Source organism: Asterias rubens, chromosome 8, assembly GCF_902459465.1.
Source record: "Asterias rubens chromosome 8, eAstRub1.3, whole genome shotgun sequence".
Taxonomy (NCBI): domain Eukaryota; kingdom Metazoa; phylum Echinodermata; class Asteroidea; order Forcipulatida; family Asteriidae; genus Asterias; species Asterias rubens.
Window position 1 is genome coordinate 20,606,124 of NC_047069.1, and position 18,793 is coordinate 20,624,916.

At 40.0% G+C, this 18,793-nt stretch overlaps 2 protein-coding genes across 2 annotated transcripts; both read left to right on the top strand.

The window, feature by feature from the left end:
- Positions 1-4,157: 4,157 nt before the first annotated feature.
- Positions 4,158-5,351, top strand: LOC117294041. The gene has a single exon (XM_033776554.1). It carries the CDS (start codon positions 4,158-4,160, stop codon positions 5,349-5,351), a length of 1,194 nt encoding a protein of 397 aa, XP_033632445.1.
- A 3,542-nt stretch (positions 5,352-8,893) lies between these two features.
- Positions 8,894-16,697, top strand: LOC117294042. The gene is made up of 10 exons (XM_033776555.1): positions 8,894-9,059; positions 9,866-9,984; positions 12,536-12,725; positions 13,062-13,172; positions 13,229-13,332; positions 13,622-13,831; positions 14,479-14,661; positions 15,281-15,388; positions 15,917-16,006; positions 16,260-16,697. The coding sequence occupies exons 1-10, from the start codon at positions 8,945-8,947 to the stop codon at positions 16,581-16,583; spliced, it is 1,554 nt and encodes a 517-aa protein (XP_033632446.1). The 5' UTR covers positions 8,894-8,944; the 3' UTR covers positions 16,584-16,697.
- Positions 16,698-18,793: the final 2,096 nt, after the last annotated feature.

The window sequence follows — 18,793 nt, forward strand, 5'->3', positions numbered from 1 at the left end:
AAAAGTTAGTTGAAGCGCTTAATGTAAGGCTTGCCCAAAAGAACAAAGAGCTGAAAAGGAAAGGCTCAAAGATCAAGCACCTCAAATCCAAAACCATGAAGCTTCAGCAAACAGCAGAACAGATGGTTGAGAAACATACAGAAACAGAAACAAATCTCAATGAAGAACTGCGAGTCAAGCAGACTACTCATGAGGATGCAATAGCTGAAAACGATTGGTTACGAAAGACGATTAAAGATGAGGTAAAATCGAAGGACGATGCTGGTGTATACACACAGGAGATGAAGGAATGTGTTTTTAGTCTTCTAAATCACAATGTGCCAACAGGACAGATTCCTGCTGTGATTGAAAGTGTTTTGAAGTTGGCAGGAAAAACAACAGAAGTCCCAAGCAAGTCAAGTATTAATGACTGGAACATTATGAGACTCATCTTGGCCCAGAGGCAGCTTGCTGAAGAGGTACCCCAAAAATCAAATTTAGGACTACTTAGCGATGAGACGTCGAAATTTGGGAGTAAGTTTGAAGGATTCCACTTGAGTGATGCCGAAGGAAGATTATATGTGCTAGGTTTAAGGGATATAACTTCAAAGTCGGGGCAAGATGTTCTGAACACATTTAAACAGATTCTTTGTGATATTGATGACATGTCAAAGGCTTCAACATCTGACACATCAAAGAAGATTTTGCTCAATATTTCCTGTACTATGTCAGATAGGGCAAGCACCCAGAAAAAGTTCAACGAACTGTTGGAGGATTATCGGCGAGATGTTCTGCTTCAGACAGTTGAGAATTATGAAACACTAACGGACGCAGAGAGATTGTCTGTTGGTAAACTGTGTAATTTCTTCTGCGGCCTCCATGCTCTCGTCCATTTGGCTGAAGTTGCCTCTGCATCGTTGTTTCAAACAGAAGATGGATTCTTTGAGAAGGAAGCACCTGTGTTTGACAAGTCTTTTCGAAAGTCAGAGGCTGGAGCAACCACACTAATTAGGACTGTGTGTAAAGCTGTTGCCGAAGGAGGGGATGAAAAATCCGGGTGCCATGGATCGTTTTTTGAATATTTGAGGCCAGTGTTAAAAGCTGAAGGTTTCGCCCGACTTCCCATAGAGCCTTTCCGAGGAAACCGGTTTAATATACTGTTTAAGAATGCTGGTAGTACTTTCTACTTGCATGGCCACTTAGCAACATTTCTGGAAACCAATGCAACAAACAAATTGCTTAAGTCAGTGCATTTTGATTTGCAGATTCAAGAATACCTTGCAGGATGCAAGGCACTTGGACTGATTTCACATCTTGTGACAGTACCACTCTGGGCTTCTATCGAAGACAGTAGCATACACCTGATGGACATCAGCGTAGATATCAAGAGGTTATCGACTTTCTACTTATGGCAAGCAATCGTCTGGAGGATTTCTTACGAGGTGACCTTCAGCTTTCGTTTTCCAGTAGTAACCAACTGGAGAAGGATGCAATTTACAAGATGCTCATCACGCCTTCCATACATGATGACCAAGTAGCAGTTATCCTTCACAGCATGCTGCCAGCAATGGCAAGGTTACTGCAACGGATATTCAGTGACCACTTAGAGGGAGGAAAGTGGTATGAAGTCACCCCTGAAACCAGAGAGAAGTCATTGGTTTGCCAAAACATAACAAATTTTCAGAGAGTGTTTTCGGTCACCTGGATCGTTTGCTGCGTGAAAAACCGAGCATCACAACAATTGCCAGTGAAGCCTACATAATGTTCAGCCATAACAAGACGATGGCATGGTTAGAAGCCAAGTCTCCATCAGAAAAGCAGCGTCTCTTCTCCGAATGTAGGAGGTCTGTCAAGCATGTACGGAGGGCTTTCAAGAGAAGGCAAACAGCAATTCAAGAAGCAAGAAGAGCGGCCATAGCAGAGAAAATCAAACAAGCAGAAGCGGCTGAAATAAGAAAACTGCGCAGGAAAGAGCAGCAGACAGCAGACATGATTTATTGGGGATTGTGGCAAAGTGAGCAGCAGGTAGATTCATCCCTGGAGAGATTGGAGAAGGCATCTGAGAAGATCAAGGCGCTGGAAGCTCAGCTCACTTTCAGGCAAAAGGTATTACAACAGAAGCCCACAGATCTCTCCCTCAAAGACGTTTATGCCTTCACGATGAAAAGCCCAACAGAGAGGAGACGTATTGCTCTTGACTCTAACCAACTTGCAGACAACTTGAACAAGTTAATAAGACACTCATTCACCCTAGAAGGCTCCCAGACTTCTGAAGGAGCAGATCAGTCTGATCAAGCACCCCTACTTGTTGGCAAGCTTGTTAATCACAAGTTTGTATCTGGAGAAGAGAGCAAGTGGTTCAGAGGAAAAGTTATATCTCAGGTATAGAAATGTTGTAATTATTGTATGCCTGAATCGAATCATTGTTCGATCACCAGATCATGATGTTGATCTTTGCCACCTTCATTTGTTGACAGACAGTTCTGACATGAGGTACAGGTATTCATCGCTGCACAACTGGTCACTTTAACATGTTATACAACCTGTTCTTTTCTGCCAATTGGCAGAATAAATATGATATTACATCACTGAGATATTCTTGAGAAAGTAATGTTTGTATCCTTAACAGTACCATTGATAACAAAGGCACGTCTTCATTCCGTACAATTTATGCATGAACATTTCTTTAACACAGTTTTGCACGCATGAAATCATTTGTTAAACTTACTGGTACAAGTTTGTTTCATTACAACTTAAAATTTGCTACATTGAAACCACGTTTTGGTCAGACAAATTTTCATTGTATGGTGTTGCTCATACATCTGCCTCATTGTTTATATTTAAGGTCCCCGGGTATCCAGACTGGTTCAATATCATATATAATGATGATGACAGCATCTACTCCTACCAGCTTCTGAAGGACTACTCAGAGGGCGAACTGCAGATAATCGTATAGTAATCGGTAGGTTGCATCAACATGTTGAAAACCTCCGAAACATTTGGTTGATCTTGTAAAGCTTGTAACTCCATCTATGAAACAGATATGAGGCTAATTTAAAAAGCACTGTATTTGGTAGTTCCTGCTCTGTCTGTTGGTACCAAATGTAGTGTATAGTTCTGTCAAAATGCACTCAGTAATTGCTTCATAAACAATTGGGGTCAAAGTGACAAACGACGACAGAAAAATGCCCCCTAAAAAATGACATTAAAATTGTCGTAACTCCTCACCAGAAGATGCTATGAACTTAATTTTAGCACCGTTGTAATCCTCTGGTTATAAGCTTTCCAATGATGCCAAACTTGTCTGTGAAATCCCAAAAAATCCAAAAAGTGCTGGCCTCCTTACAGAGAGCATGAATGATGGTCATGGACATGGTCAGACGTTAACGTTCGTTAGTGTAGGATCATGTGTATGGGCAGCCGCCATGTGATCATACCGTTACACTGTGCACGTATTAAGTCTATGCATGTGTATTATTGGTGTGGCCCCCTATGGATGGCTGTTACTTAAAGTAAAGAGATATGTATTCCGTGAATTGCGTTACTATTTTTATGGGGTATATGGGTGGGTGTTGACTCTGGTTTTGGCTGGTGGGATTGGACTTGGTTGGAGGCATGGGTAACCTGGGTAGTTTGTGTGTTTGCTGTGTTAACAATAATGCTGATGGTTAGTTGGCCCTGTGTGTTAGTGAACGTATGCCTTCTTGCCCAGTGTCGTGCTATCCCATGGTCCTCACGCATTCATGTATTTGGTGATCAGGTTGGCATAGTGGTATTCTTTCCTGCCTTTCACCTCTGTGGACCCCGGTTCGAATCCCACCCAGGACCATGGCCTCACATGTGGATTGGGTTTTCAGTCCCTACCTGATTACGTGGGTTTTCCCCCGTTTGGGGTTTTCCTCCCACATCTAAAAAAAACTGAACATTTCTTCTTGTTTCCTAGCTAACCTATTCATCCTGTTATTGGCGCTTGTACGCTGTTGGATGTGTAATAAAATAAATTAAATTTGAAGGTGGGTGGAGGCCAAAGGTTAGGGATGGGGGTGGCCTTCTGCAAATTCCCGTATTGAAACTTGACATATTTTCTTTTTCTTTCACTTTCAGGTTCTGTGTGCTTCCTTGGGTCCCTGCATGCTTCATAAAATTTCAATCAGTGGCTGTTTCTTGACTTTGTAAGTATGTACAAGTGTCATCGCTGCCATTACAGATCGAACTCACCCAAAAATTATTCTCACCATTATGCTATTCATAGGTACATTAATAACACCAGTTTTCCCTGTGGTGTGCCTGGTTGTACTAGGGCATTTAGGGTTTATGAAAGCTTCACTTCGCATCTCTCACGAGATCACTCTAACTATAGGGTTTCGCACAGTGTCACTGAGAAAACATCAGATGCCTGCAGTTCTAGTCAATGTCCCCATGGTCAACTTGGGCAGGTGGGCTTTGAGGATGAATTGGTGAATTTAACCTGCACTCACTGTAAGATGCATTGTGGCCAATACAGTGTGTTGCTGGCTCACCTAAAGGAGCACATCCAGAATGGAGCTGTAGTTACCTGCCCTTACAAAGGTTGCACTTTAGAGTATAGGGTCATATCTTCCTTGACTTCACATTTGTCTCGTATTCATCCCACTTTGCCATGCAAACCAGTGATGTCAAATTTGGCCACAGAAAGTGGTTCTTCTGTCATGTCTCCCTCTGTGGAGTGCACAGCTAATGATTGCAACATAGACACTGAAGGCAACAACTTGGAAGTGCAGCAGCAACTTCCTGCAGTTGAGGAAGATGAAACTTCTGATGAAAGTTTGTCTGATGATGTGTTTCTTGAAAGTGTAGCTTTGTTTTATTTGGGGCTTGAATCCAAGCAGCATATACCCCAGTCCACTTTACAGAAAGTTGTTACAGGTGTTTGCAATTTCCATGATATTAGCCAAGAGCAATTGCAGTTGAAATTGAAAAAAAACCTTGAAGAAGAGGGCATAGGTCTTGACCGAATACCCCTTATAGTCAACGAAGTTTTCAGCAGTGATCTCTTTCACTTAGTGCACAACAGCCATGATGGCACTTTGAGGTCAAATTACTGCAGAAAAAAATTCTACCATAAAAATCTGAATTATATTGCCCCAGTATCAGTACGTTTAGGTAGAGATGGGAACAATTTAGAAAGGCATTATCACTATGTCCCCATAAGAGAGACAGTTGAGTCCTTCTTTCAAGATTTATCAGTGCAGAAGCAATACATCATGAAAAGAAATTTTGCTAGTGACATTTATGAAGATTTTCATAGTGGTGAGGTTTTCCAAAAACATGAACTGTTTGGAAAACATCCTGATGCATTGCTATTCTTCTTTACCAGGATGCGTTTGAAATAGTTAATCCTCTCGGATCAGCCAAAAATAAGCACAAAATTCTGGCAGTCTACGCACATTTTGGGAATTTACTCCCTCAGAATCGGTCTAAAATTGAACCAATGCAGTTGGTGCTTCTCTGCAGAGAGAAGGACTTCAAATACTTTGGCATGGACATTCGTTTCCAGAGGCTGGTGTCTGACTTGCAGGATATAGAAGAAAATAGATTGAAAATTGGAGGCAAGCAAAATGTACCCGCTTCTGTTCTTTTTATTCTTGGGGATAATTTGGGTAGCCATTGTATTGGGGGGTTTTGTGAGAACTTCTCTTCACATCCTTACATGTGTCGATTTTGCCTGATCACGCAAGCTGAGTTCCGAGAAAACCCTCTCAATGATGCAGAACTAAGAACAGTTGACAGTTATGAGGCAGCCATCACCCACCTTGACAACTGTGAAGGGCCATTCAAGGGAATTAAGAGGGCTTCTGTCTTCAATAGCCTGAGGTATTTTCATGTATGTAATCTGGGCTTGCCTCCTTGCTTGGGCCATGACCTCTTTGAAGGCATTGTTAGATATGATTTGGCACTATTCATTAAGGACCTAGTGAAGAAAAAATGGTTCTCATATGAATATCTGAATAGGACCATGAAAAGGACTCAGTTGAAAGGTTTTGATGCAAGTGATAAACCCCCAGAAATTAAGAGCTCAGGGGAAAAAATATCAGGCCATGCTGTTGAGAACTGGTGCCTTTTGAGAAATCTTCCATTATTTCTACACGCTGTTGTTCAGGAGCCAGAAGATCAGTCCTGGCAACTGATACTGCGCCTTAGAGAGATCTTTCAGTTTGTTTGCTCCCAAAGAGTCTCACGTGGGCAAGTCTTGTCTCTTCAGTCTTTGATTGATGAGTATTTGCTGGATAGAAAAGAAGCATTTCCTTTGGTCAAACTTAGACCAAAACACCACTACCTGCGACACTATCCTGAGCTGATCCTGAAGTGTGGTCCATTGATCAGAGCATGGACCCTGAGGTTTGAAAGCAAGCATTCTTACTTAAAATCTCATGCTCGCCACTGTGCTAATTTTATCAATATTACCAAATCATTAGCTGAAAAACATCAGCTTCTGCAAGCTTTTTGTAGACATGGCCAGTATTTCAGTATTGGCATTTCGGCTGAAAGATCTATTCCATTCTATTCCCATCTGTATGCTCTTTCTTTGAATTCTGCTGTGGAGAAATGTGGGGTGCATATTGGTGGTGATGTTCACATCTCTGACTTAGTTGATATTGATGGTATTCATTATTGCAAAGGGGAGTATATCATTATCAATCAGACTGGTGTGGATCGATTCCATCTCAGCTTGGTCTCATTCAATCATTCATATTGGGCAGTGACGATTCTGGTATGTGCCATTTTCTTGTCTCGGTCATAAGAAGCAGTTACGACCCTGCACTTGGGTTGTATGAGTTACTTGAAGTATCAGGTCATGGAGCACCTGAATCCAACTTGAAATGCCTTGACAGACGGCAACTTTTAGATACCCAGCCTCTCCATGCTTACACTATTCATCACAGAAAGTGCATTGCCCTGAAGCATTCCATCTGTTTCATTGATGAAGAACATTGAACTTAGATGTGTGAGGTAAATTTGTTTCAAATGAATTACATACACTGTAAAAAGTGGCCGCACTTCATGCACTTGTAGGTGCATGGGAATTGGTACAAGCTGCACATGAAGTGTGCATGTAGTTGCATATTGACACCTGAGAAGCTTGATGCGATGTGAAATACCTGAAGAGCAACACCTCATGTGCTTGATGAAGCAGTGATGTACCTGAAGTGATAGCTAATACAGATTTTGACTATACTTAAGGCACTTGAGGTACTTAGGATTAGCGTATGTGTGTCATTTCATACCTCACGTGTATTAAAACTCTCACCTCAGCCAACGGCCTTCAGCTGAGCAGCTTCTTGGCACACCTGAAGCACATCATGTATTTAACACACCAAAACGTGTACTACCTCAGGCGCCAAGGTAGCACCTGGTGCACTATGAATACCGCGCTTATTAAAATACACTACAAAGTGAAGTACCCCAGGCGACGAGGTAGCACCTGATGTACTATATGAATACCCTACTTACACAAATAGACAAGAAGTGAAGTACCTTAGGCGCCAAGGTAGCACCTGATGCACTATGAATACCGCGCTTATATAAAATACATAAATAATTGAAGTACCTCAGGCGCCAAGATAGCACCTCGTGCACTATAAACACCGCACTTGTAAAAATACACCAATAATTAAAGTGCCTCAGGCGCCAAGGTAGCACATGATGTACTATGAACACCGCGCTTATAAAAATACACCACAAGGTGAAGTACCTTAGGCAACAAGGTAGCACCTGATGCACTATGAATACCACGCTTATAAAAATATACCACAAAGGGAAGTACCTCAGGCGACGGTAGCACATGATGCACTACGCCTAAAAAAACCACACACATCAGAATTGAAGTATTGCAGGTGCCAATTGGTAGCACCTGATTCACTATGAATACCTCGCTTATAAAACAACACAACCATAAAGTATTTCAGGTAACAAGGTATAGCACTGATGTATTATGAATAGGCCTACCTCGATTATAAAGAAGTGAAGTAGGCCTACCTTGGGTACCAATATAAGTACCTGATGTAGCCTACTATGGTTGCATCAGGTGGCAAGGATAGCACCTGATGTATTGAGTCATGGGAGTATAAAAAGGATTTGTGTGTGCATGGGCGGGCCGGGCAAGGGGATCAGGGCTGGTGGTCATGATTCCTTCACGAACTTCATGCCGTCAGAAATCTAGAGCCCGCGTATACCAATATCACAATGTCGGCTGAAGCACCTGAAGCAATATCCCGCCCTTTTTGATCACATGACAGGGTCTTACAATGTTGGCTGAAGCACCTGAAGCAATATCCCGCCCTTTTTGATCACATGACAGGGTCTTACAATGTTGGCTGAAGCACCTGAAGCAATATCCCGCCCTTTTTGATCACATGACAGGGTCTTACAATGTTGGCTGAAGCACCTGAAGCAATATCCCGCCCTTTTTGATCACATGACAGGGTCTTACAATGTTGGCTGAAGCACCTGAAGCAATATCCCGCCCTTTTTGATCACATGACAGGGTCTTACAATGTTGGCTGAAGCACCTGAAGCAATATCCCGCCCTTTTTGATTACCAGGGTCTTATTGGTGTATTAATTTTTACAAAGACGTTTACAATACTTTTATTTTACAATAACCAGTAGGCCTAAAATTCTATAAAATTATAGAACTACCATTTTGACTATGTGGATTATGTATAAAAATAAAGTAGTTTCTGCTGGCATGCATCACCATTTTTAAATAATGAACTATTTTAAAAACTTGATTATTTTTCCTCCTGCGCGCGCACGGCACACTTCACTACGCGGCTGTGTCGACATGTCCTAACATGTAAACGCGTTACGCGAATGCTGCGTGTGTGTGTGTGTGTGTAATGTACATGTGTATTTTGTGTGTAATGTACATCGCAGTTAGTTTGGAAGTGTTGTAGCGGCCTGTCAGATAATAGCTATAGCAAAGCATGGCGTCCAGTAGCAGTGTTGAACTTTCTGAGCTACAGCTGAAGTCAACTAGTGAATTGTGTGAATTTCTGCGAACACTTTCAATTCCGGAGGACGTTGTTGACAAATTTGAGAGTAAGTATAATAGTATGGCTGGTGTTGTAAATTATTGTTCCCAAGTAATAAACAAATTGTCTTGCACAGTCACCAATGTTGACAGTACAGAAATGTCATTGTCATGACGACATGCATGATGAATGGGCATGATGAGGAAGATTGAATGATTGATAGGTTCATACATACAGTACTATTCTCTATAGCCATAGGCCTATTATAAAGTGTTAATGTTCTGGTTGTACTTGCTGGGGAGAGATGCAGAATTAAGGTTTATGTCTGGTTTGTATTTTTACCCGAAAACGGGATCAAGTCGCGTACGTTCTGGTCGTTCCCATTGACCAGCGCGCTGGTACACGGCACTAACGTACTGTAACTCGGTACGTACAGCAATATTCCCTGACAACCAGCGGGCGGCCTTATATAGCGTAAACATAAAACTTTAACTCTAGCGCGCCGAATTTAAATTACTTTTCTTTAAAATTTACATTACAAACACATATTTTTTGTTTGGATTTTGTGGAAAATTAGACTCAACATGACATGAAAGAGGCATAGATAACATAATTTGGGTCAGTACACTGATTGAATGATAATCATGTCAAACAAAATACATTTTCTCTACTAGGCCTACTTTAACTATCTACTTGCAGGAGATATTTTATGTGTAAACAAAAAAAAAGTTTTTTTGTGGTGTTCTGTTCTTTTGGTTTTTTTTAAAATAAGCTTTTATCATTTTAAGTAACACAGATATTTAAAAATATGGTATGTATTCCAGACCTGCAGATTAAAACATTAAAAATGCAATGCATGTTTGATATGTACAGGTGAGGGAATTTGTGGTGAAGTTCTACCACTATCATTGGCAGAATTGATGGAACTGGCACCTCGTATCGGACCACGTCGAATACTGCAGAAGCGAATCCCTCAGCTCCTTGGATACTTGGTAACAGTTATTATTTAATCACTGATTGTAAATTATGCCACATCAGTGTTTGTTATGTCCTTTTAGGACAAATTTAGAAGTCTGCTTTTCTAAGCACCTTATAGAAAAACACAAATATGATGCAGGTTTCATCATCAAATGTGGTTATTGTGAAGCCACATATGTGAAATATGATTCCTTTCGGAAACACATGTATCGCAAACATCAAAATGAGCTGTCACTAGAGAGGAACATTTCTGAAGATGACTTGAGTGATAGGGAAAATCCTATGGATGAAGTTGATCATATTGACAACGAAACCACCGGTGGGCCATCATCAATAGGGCAATGTGCATCATACATTCTTCAGTTACATACCTCTAAAAATGTATCACAGACTGCTGTAGATGTAGTTGTTAGTAACACCAAAGAACTTATCTCAAATATAAATGATGTCAATTGTCAGAAAGTTATGGAACATCTTCATTCAGTTGGTGTCAACACAGACAATATTGACCTTGAAGGTATTTTCACAGATAACCCATTTACTGGTCTGGAAACCAGGGCAAAGCAAGACAAGTATTTTGAATCAAAAATGGGTTACATCGCACCAGAAGCAGTTGAAATTGGAACAAAATATGTTGTAAAAAGAACAAAAAACAACAAACGTTCAATGTTCTCAGAGGCTGTGTTTGGCTATTACATTCCATTTTGGAAATCTCTTGAGAGTCTTTTGCAACACAGTGAAATTGCTGAAGAAGTGGTGAAAGGACATGCATCTGCTGATGGGTATATGTATGACATCTGTGATGGATCATACTTTTCCCATCATCCACTTTTTCAAGATGATGATTGTGGCATTCAAATTTTGATGTACAACGATGACATCGAAATAGTCAACCCTATAGGATCACATGTTAAAAAACACAAGCTTTCAATGTTTTATTGGTCCCTCACAAATATACATCCATCGTGCAGATCAAAGTTGTCTACAATTAACTTACTTGCTGTTGCAAAGTCAGTCGATTTGAAGAATGAAGTTGCAGCTTTTCACAGTGACTCACCGGCATTACGTAAGCTGCTTGAAGATTTTAAAGTGGCCCTACATAGGCTTGGAACAGAGGGAATATGTGTCTTACATGGCAACAATGAGTACCTGAAGAGAGGGGGACTTTTAGCAGTGCTTGGAGATACACCAGCTCTCCATGTTATTGGTGGATTTAAGGAAGGTGTTTCTTTTGCCCACAAAAAGTGCAGATCATGTGAATGTACTGGAGAGGAAATGACACAGCGATTCACCGAGTCAGAATTTACTCTGCGACAGGAAGATGATCACATTAGAAGATGTGAGACACTGAGAACTCTGAGCAAGGATGCTCAAGTGTACTGGTCAAAGCATTATGGAATCAACACTTCCAGTATTCTCATTAAGTTTCCCTTCTTTAAGGTGACTGAATGCCTCATGCATGATGTTATGCATATTTTTTTTGAAGGTTTAGCACCACGTGAATTGACACTTCTTCTTCGTCATTGTATATCTGAAGGGTATTTTACACTTCATCAGTTCAACAGATATGTAAAATCATTCAACTTTGGGAGCAGGTGGTCCAAAAACAAGCCTTGTGACATAGCCCCTCAGACCATCCAGCCTGGACATCAGTTAAGGCAGGATTCAACCCAGATATGGTGTTTGGTTCTGCATTACCACATATTATAGGTCACATGGTTCCAATCGGTGATGAAAAATGGAAGAACTTCATCCGTCTTATCCAAATCATTACACTATGTACTTCACATCGTGTTGATGCCTCAACAGTTGCGTCATTGGAACAGTTAATTGCCACTCATCATTTAAAATATACGCATCTATATCCTGAAGAGAATGTCACTCCAAAAATGCACTACTGTGTGCACCTACCAAAACAAATGCAGAAGTTTGGACCTCTGCGTAATTTGTGGGCTATGCGAATGGAGGCAAAACATTCACAGGCCAAGGGGAGGAAATGGAAAAATTTCAGAAATATGCCATACTCAGTCAGTGTGCATTATCAAAAGTGGATGTGTGGTAGAATGACATCTGGTGATGGAAACAGTCTTCCTTACTTCATAAAAGAAGCAGACAAGGTGACAGAAGGGACAGATGAATTACTAGATAATAGTCATCATTTCTATCCCTCCCTTGTGGCCGCAAATCCTGAAATTGAGGAGATTGCACCTGTAGTTGTTATGTCTACAGTGAGTGTTACTATCAATGCAATTACCTACAAAATTGGGGATGTTCTATACTATAAAAGAGAAAATGACAACCGGCAGTTTGGAAAAGTCATTGCAATTATCGTTGGAAACATGCAAAAGTACCTAATCTTAAACAAGCTGGAAATTGTTCAGTTTAATTCGCATTTAAACAGCTATGAGGTAAAATTTACAAATGCTGATGTATGTGTTTATCCTGTGCCAGAAAGGCTATGGTACCCATGGCCCATTATCTTTTATAAAAATTCCACAAAGTGGTTTGTCACTGTAGAAGGTGATATTGATGTAGAGCAGTTGTAAATTTCAATCCCATCAATAGAATGCAGAATTGGATGACACGTCTGCTGTTTTTCATGAGAAGAACATCACCTCTTCTGAAGGTTCTACTTTGGCAGACCAGAGCACATGCACAGCAAGTAGTCTGCAGAGCACAGCAAGTACATGTAGTAAGGAGAGCACATGTGGTAACTCCAGCAGTGCAGGAGTTGATTCTGCTGGAAAATCATCAGGTACGTGGTAATTCTGTGGTGTACACCATTGATACAAGTGTGCTGATTCTCTTTGTATCATAGGGGGTTTAATGTATTTGATTTTTTTTTCCCAATTTAAAACAATAGTTTGTTAATGGTTTTTCAGTTAACTGCAAAAGCACTGAACTCAGTAAAAGCAAGCAGCCCAGTAATTGCAAAAGTAAGCAATCAACCATGTGTATTTTGCAGAAAGACTGATGCTAATTGTAAGACTGAATAATCCAATATGCCTATCGTTTGTACAAGCAATTTATAGAAGTGCTCATCAAGTGACTAATTTATTTAAAATATGATTGATCACTTTAAAAACTGCAGATGATGCAATCATTCTGATTGAAAGGGACATCTCTGATACAGTGAAGTTGTCCTATCCCTGTGAACTGCCAAGGTTTTCCAAGGTTGTGCACAAGGCTCTGCAGACAGGAAGTGTCTACAAGGAATGGGATCAATTCGTCAGAGAATCAGCAATTTTTACTTGCCAGATATGCCAGCTTCTGATGGATTAGCTCGGATTGCTTACCATAGCATCGGTAGATCCATGTTCGATGCGTTTCCTTGTATTGCCAGTGCTGGACAAAATGCTTGGGTAAGTACACTATGGAAATTTGTTAAATTGTTTTGGTCTGGAAGCTTGCAGCCTGCTTACAAGGATGCTGCAAACTTATAGCAGCCAGGGTGTGCAAAAATGAAACTTTACTTGCAAAGTTATAATCAAGACAGTCCAGGAGTCTGAAAAGCCCTCTAGTTTAGGAGTTGATTCAACCATGAATCAACAACCTCTACATCTAAAGTTGACCACACAGGTTAATGTCCACAAACATCCATTTGTGCATATCACAGTCACATGTTTTTTTTATTTTGGCTCTTGTTTTCAGTCTCACTTCAACAGATGCTTAAGCTCAAAGATACGATGGGAGAGACAGAAGCGACTCAAAGTGATGAAACGCAAAGAAAGCCCAAAGGACCCTGATGCAGCAAGTAAACGTCCTTGCACAAATTCATCTCCCCCACCACTAGCACTCCCTTCCATTCAAGAGCCTTTGATCAGCGAAACAGTGTATGCTACACACATCAAAGAAATTCAAGTAAGCAACACTTTCTTAGCAGACATACTTACAAACAACAGTTGTTAAATTAATTGTATTAAAACTTATTGCTGTAAATACTTGGACTTACTGGGTCATGGCATCAGTACAGGCAAGGAAGTGGGTAGGTCATTCCATGCCAAGTTGATTGACAATGACCAACTTGGATAAACAAAAAGCATGAAATTCAAGCAATCAGGGTCGCGTTTCTACAAATAAATTTAAGTACCTTGCTGTACAATTTGTTTGCATCTGCCCATTTTTGAAATGTATTGTTATTATTTATTTATTTATTATATTATTTTCTCTCTTTTTTGGGGGGGAGTCCATTGATTGTTGTAATGCTACAACACTCGATCTAAAACTTTTGATATTTTGGACAAAAGGGCTCAAATTCAGAACTAAACAGGCCTATAAACCAGTTAGGGCTAAGAGCACTAGAATAATAGGACATCTGCTCTAGAATGAGAAAGGTTGTGGGTTCGTATCTCACCCGAGTTGCAGTGTATTTTTTCTGCAGAACTCAAAAGCACTGAGTAGGCCCACACAGTGCTTGTAACAACGTTGGTGTAATTGGAAAAATTCAAATATAAATTGTTCCCGATGCAAGAATCACACCATTGCACACAATTTGTTTGGACTTTTAGAAAGTGTTTACAGGCACTCGTAAGACAGACATGACACCCACAGTGATGGCCCACTTGGACAACCTAATGCAGGAGACATTCCCACGTAGAAGGAAGCTAATACTGGCCCCAGACAACATGGACACATCAGAACTAGTAGAAAAGCTTTGGAAAGATTTCCCATGCCTTCAAAATGACACATGCGTAAGTATATATATAATTGAAAATGTGGCCTCTCCACCTTTCTCCATTCCATTAAATGCTTTTGTTAATAGCTCTCTTCTACCCCCTTGACCCTGAAAGAGACAGGATTATGGGGGCTGTGTCACACCCCCAGCCCACAAATCCCTTTAAATGTCAATACAATTTTCAATTATCCAAAAGCGAACTGATTGAGTTTCAATCCAAAGGCAGACTCGTGGCAAAGATAGTAATGTAGTAATGGTACAAAATATCATATGAAATTATTCCATCTATAAGTGTGTTGTATTTTTCAAAAGAAACAACTTAAAACATGTTGGACAAATCGATTTTTAAAAGCTCGCTGGTCAGGGATCTTTTTAAAGTCATTGAAAATACCTCAGAATACATGTACTTTGATTCTTAATTAATCAAACCCCTATTTTTATAACCCCCAGTTTTCACTGACAAGTAGGACACTTATTGAGCTCAAAATTTCATAGTACAGTCTCTTTACACCTCAATAGAATTCCAGATTGGATATAATTAAGGCATTTTAATCAGTATAATTGTCCAATGCTGTGGGGGGCCTGTAAAAGCCACTCCAAGCAGTTTTCATTATTTCCATTGTTTCTTTTCATAGCTAATGCAGGAGATCAGACGTTGTGACATACACCTTGACACATACTACAATGACAACTACTTGGGTGTGCTGGAGAACCTTGGTAAACTGTATGATATTCCACACGATGTAAGTGTAGTTGCATTGATTTTTTGTTTTTTACAAATTTTACTCAAACAATTTGGAATTATTGGATCCAACAGCTAAAAATGCAGATTATAATTAGATTAATGAAAACAATAATTGTAATGTGTGGGTTATGGGCTTATTACTGATACAATCATTATGTATTGAATTGGATCAAACTAGTTTTCTCTCTGATGCATAGCTCTAACTTCAACAAATTGCATAACAAGCAGTCACAGATTAACAAGCAGTCACAGATTAACAAGCAGTCACAGATTTTTTAGACTTGAGAGCCAAGTGAGTCATTTTGGTGACCGAGTCCTGTCTTGTGGAAATAGTTTACAGTTTTTGAGATGGAGATAGTGTAATTTTATGCAAAGGAGTATAACACAAATATTGTTGTCAAAACCATAAGGAGTAAATCAGCAGATCAGATAGGCATCAGGAACTTATAGATTTTGTTCTGAACATTCCCAGGAATCATAGAAATAAAATGTTCTCCTTTTAACAAATTTCCATTTTATTTTTCAGACCGACTTTGACTATGTTCAAGTCCTTAAGGAGACGGAAGTGCGCCTGAATAAACGCATCAAAAAAACAGAGGTCATCAAGGTCTTGAAGGTACTGATAACATTAATGACATGTTGGAGTAGCAGGTTGGGCTTGTGCTTCAGCAGTTACGAGTTAAATCATACTTGAACGAACATATTGTCCCACCTCCCCTCTGCCATCTCAAGTGCCATCTCCAAAAACAAACAAACAACCGGAAAAACAGACTAACAAACAACCGAAAAAACAGACTAACAAACAAGAAAGCCACTGCTCAATTACTGAATCAAACATATTCACTCTATTTTTTTATCTCATCCTGCAGCTCAACTCGGACTCCATGGACTCGAAAGTAAATGGCCAGACATCACCTAGCCTCGTCATTACAACTGATGATAACCTTGTTACATCTTCTCATGTCGTGGGTTTTGGGCGGACCCTTGTTGAGATGCAGGGGGAAGGTGCGTTGAAGAGGGGACTGCGGTCGCTTATGGCAACCTACTACATCCTTGATTTCGAGTATCCTCCAGGATACTCGATGATGCTGAAATTCATACAGCACTACCTGATGGGCAGGATAGTGAAGGACATCCCCAAGTCGATCAAAACATTGTGCTCCAAGGCTGGAGTGGCTAACAGTGTGGATTAAGCGGTTGGGTGAGACAAAGCTATGCTTGGTGGTTAAGTAGAAGTAAGGTTTGGGGTAGTGCCATGTGAACATTTCTTGAGTGTGTGTCACTCAAAGTTTCGACCAGGAGCAATTTCGGACAAGAACATTTGTTTCACTAACTTTCCCGAATGCTGCATGAACAAATTAATGACAAAAAAAAATATTTTTCATAATTTTGCCGTGGATTTTTGGTGCATATATATTCTTGACACATCGACAGTAAGGGAGTTGAATCTGTTTGATACGTTGATGTGCTTTGCTAATATTTTCATTTGGTGCTACCCCAAACCTTGCTTCAAAAAGTCTCCCGATGTATAGCTGTTTATAGGCTGTACTCTTTCTGTACAATTATCTTAATTGCCAATACTTTATGTTCACCGAACTTTGAAACTGAGGATTATGCAATAGGTATTTTAATTTAACCCTCCTTTGTAAACAGTACAATTTGTTAAGAAGTTGTTTGACCCCTTCAATTTTTCTGGGTTGGAGGGTTTTGAAAGGTCGACTAAATGTGTCGCTATGTATAGTACAGTACAATTTGTCATAAAGTTGTTTGACATGCCAAAACTTTTCTGAAAAAAAAGAGCAATCCTACACCCCCGCCCTAACCCCCATCTTACACCCCCCCCCCCCCTGCCCCCCCCCCCCGGTTTTTTGGTGTGGTAAAAAAAAAGGTAATCCTACACCCCAACCACACCCATATTGTCACCCCAGGTGTCCTGGCTTGGAAAAATAACCAGTCAATCTTGCACCCCAACACCCTTCCAGACCCATCCTCTTCCCCATCCCACCCCCATGCTCTTATTTGGTTAAAAAACTACACCAAAAACAATCAATCCTACACCACCCCCCTACAAAAAACAAACTCCTCCACCCGCACACCCAACAGTATATAGGAGGGTTAATTTAATAGAAAACGTTGGAACAACAGAAAAAAGTTGGAACAACGTGCCATTTTTCAGCACCTAACCCAAACCATTAATTCAATGATAATTAATCATTAGAGTAGACAGGAACCAACTTATTGACAGATTTCTGAAAGAGCACAATATTAATGGTTCAAAGAATTTTGGGTAATTTTGGGTAAATATTTCTAGGACAGATCTTGATTCAGAAAGCTTAAGATAAAACAATTTCCTCATCACTTTATATTTAAAGGATTTAATCTTGCCAATTTGTGTTCACACAAACATTTCAACAACTCTTTTTAAAATAAAAGTGGGCATATTAGTGACAACAATGACCTTCTAACACATAGACATGTACCATCACTAGTAAAACTGAAATTAAGGTGTGTTTTTTATGAGCCACGTTTGGAACCATCAAACGTTTTCTTTTTCCTGCCTAAACGTTATTTTATCGTGTTTTATGAGCATTCAAATGTTTTTAGAATGTTTCATGACATTAGAAAAAGTGATCATTTGCAAATTTTGATAATAAGGTGTCTTTTTAAAAGTCGTAATTTAATCAAGAACAATTGTAACTTTTTACTTTGAATTTCAAGTTGTGTTGTTAAAGTTTTCAGTATAATTATGACATGCAAATGGTGTTCTGTATTCGAACATTGTTTGTTATCTAATAAGTGATTTACCAGATTTCAATGTAAAGTATACAATATATTTTTTTCTAATAAATCATATTCAGAGTTGATATTTCATTTTGAAATTGTCACTGTTTTTGTTTTTTTAGAATGCATCTGAAAACCTGTCTGACACCATCCAGTGATAGCATCTAAAGCGCATGATATGGCAGTAGTTTTAAACTATGCACTAAGGACACATCACCTCAAGTAACTCTCGCACCAAATTTGTTCATTCGTTCTCCTCCGAGATGTGAAACTAGCACCTCATGTGTTCATGATCCCAGGGCAAAGGTGTTGCTATATGTGCTAGTCAGCAGGTGCTAGTTCAAAATTTTACCATCACCTGAGGAGAGCCTATTACCTGTACCACATGAGGCAATAGGAGCACCTCAGGTGTTCATGATTTTTGGACAAAAGTGGTGCTAGTCAGCAGGTGCTAGTCAGCAGGTGCTAGTCAGCAGGTGCTAGTTCCAAATTTTACTATCACCTGAGGTGGGCCCAAATCAATACCTGTACCACATGAGGCACAGAAGCACCTCAAGTGTTCATGATTCTGGGACAAAAGTGGTGCTAGTCATTATGTGCTAGTCATTATGTGCTAGTCAAC

What these genes read in the sequence shown, in the direction of transcription:
- LOC117294041 (XM_033776554.1), top strand. Translation starts at nt 4,158, where the DNA reads ATGTACAAGTGTCATCGCTGCCATTACAGATCGAACTCACCCAAAAAT.
- LOC117294042 (XM_033776555.1), top strand. Translation starts at nt 8,945, where the DNA reads ATGGCGTCCAGTAGCAGTGTTGAACTTTCTGAGCTACAGCTGAAGTCA. An exon ending in CTCAGCTCCTTGGATACTTG is followed by an intron (nt 9,985 to 12,535) that starts GTAACAGTTATT and finishes TCCCATCAATAG; the next exon opens with AATGCAGAATTGGATGACAC. An exon ending in CACACATCAAAGAAATTCAA is followed by an intron (nt 13,832 to 14,478) that starts GTAAGCAACACT and finishes TTGGACTTTTAG; the next exon opens with AAAGTGTTTACAGGCACTCG.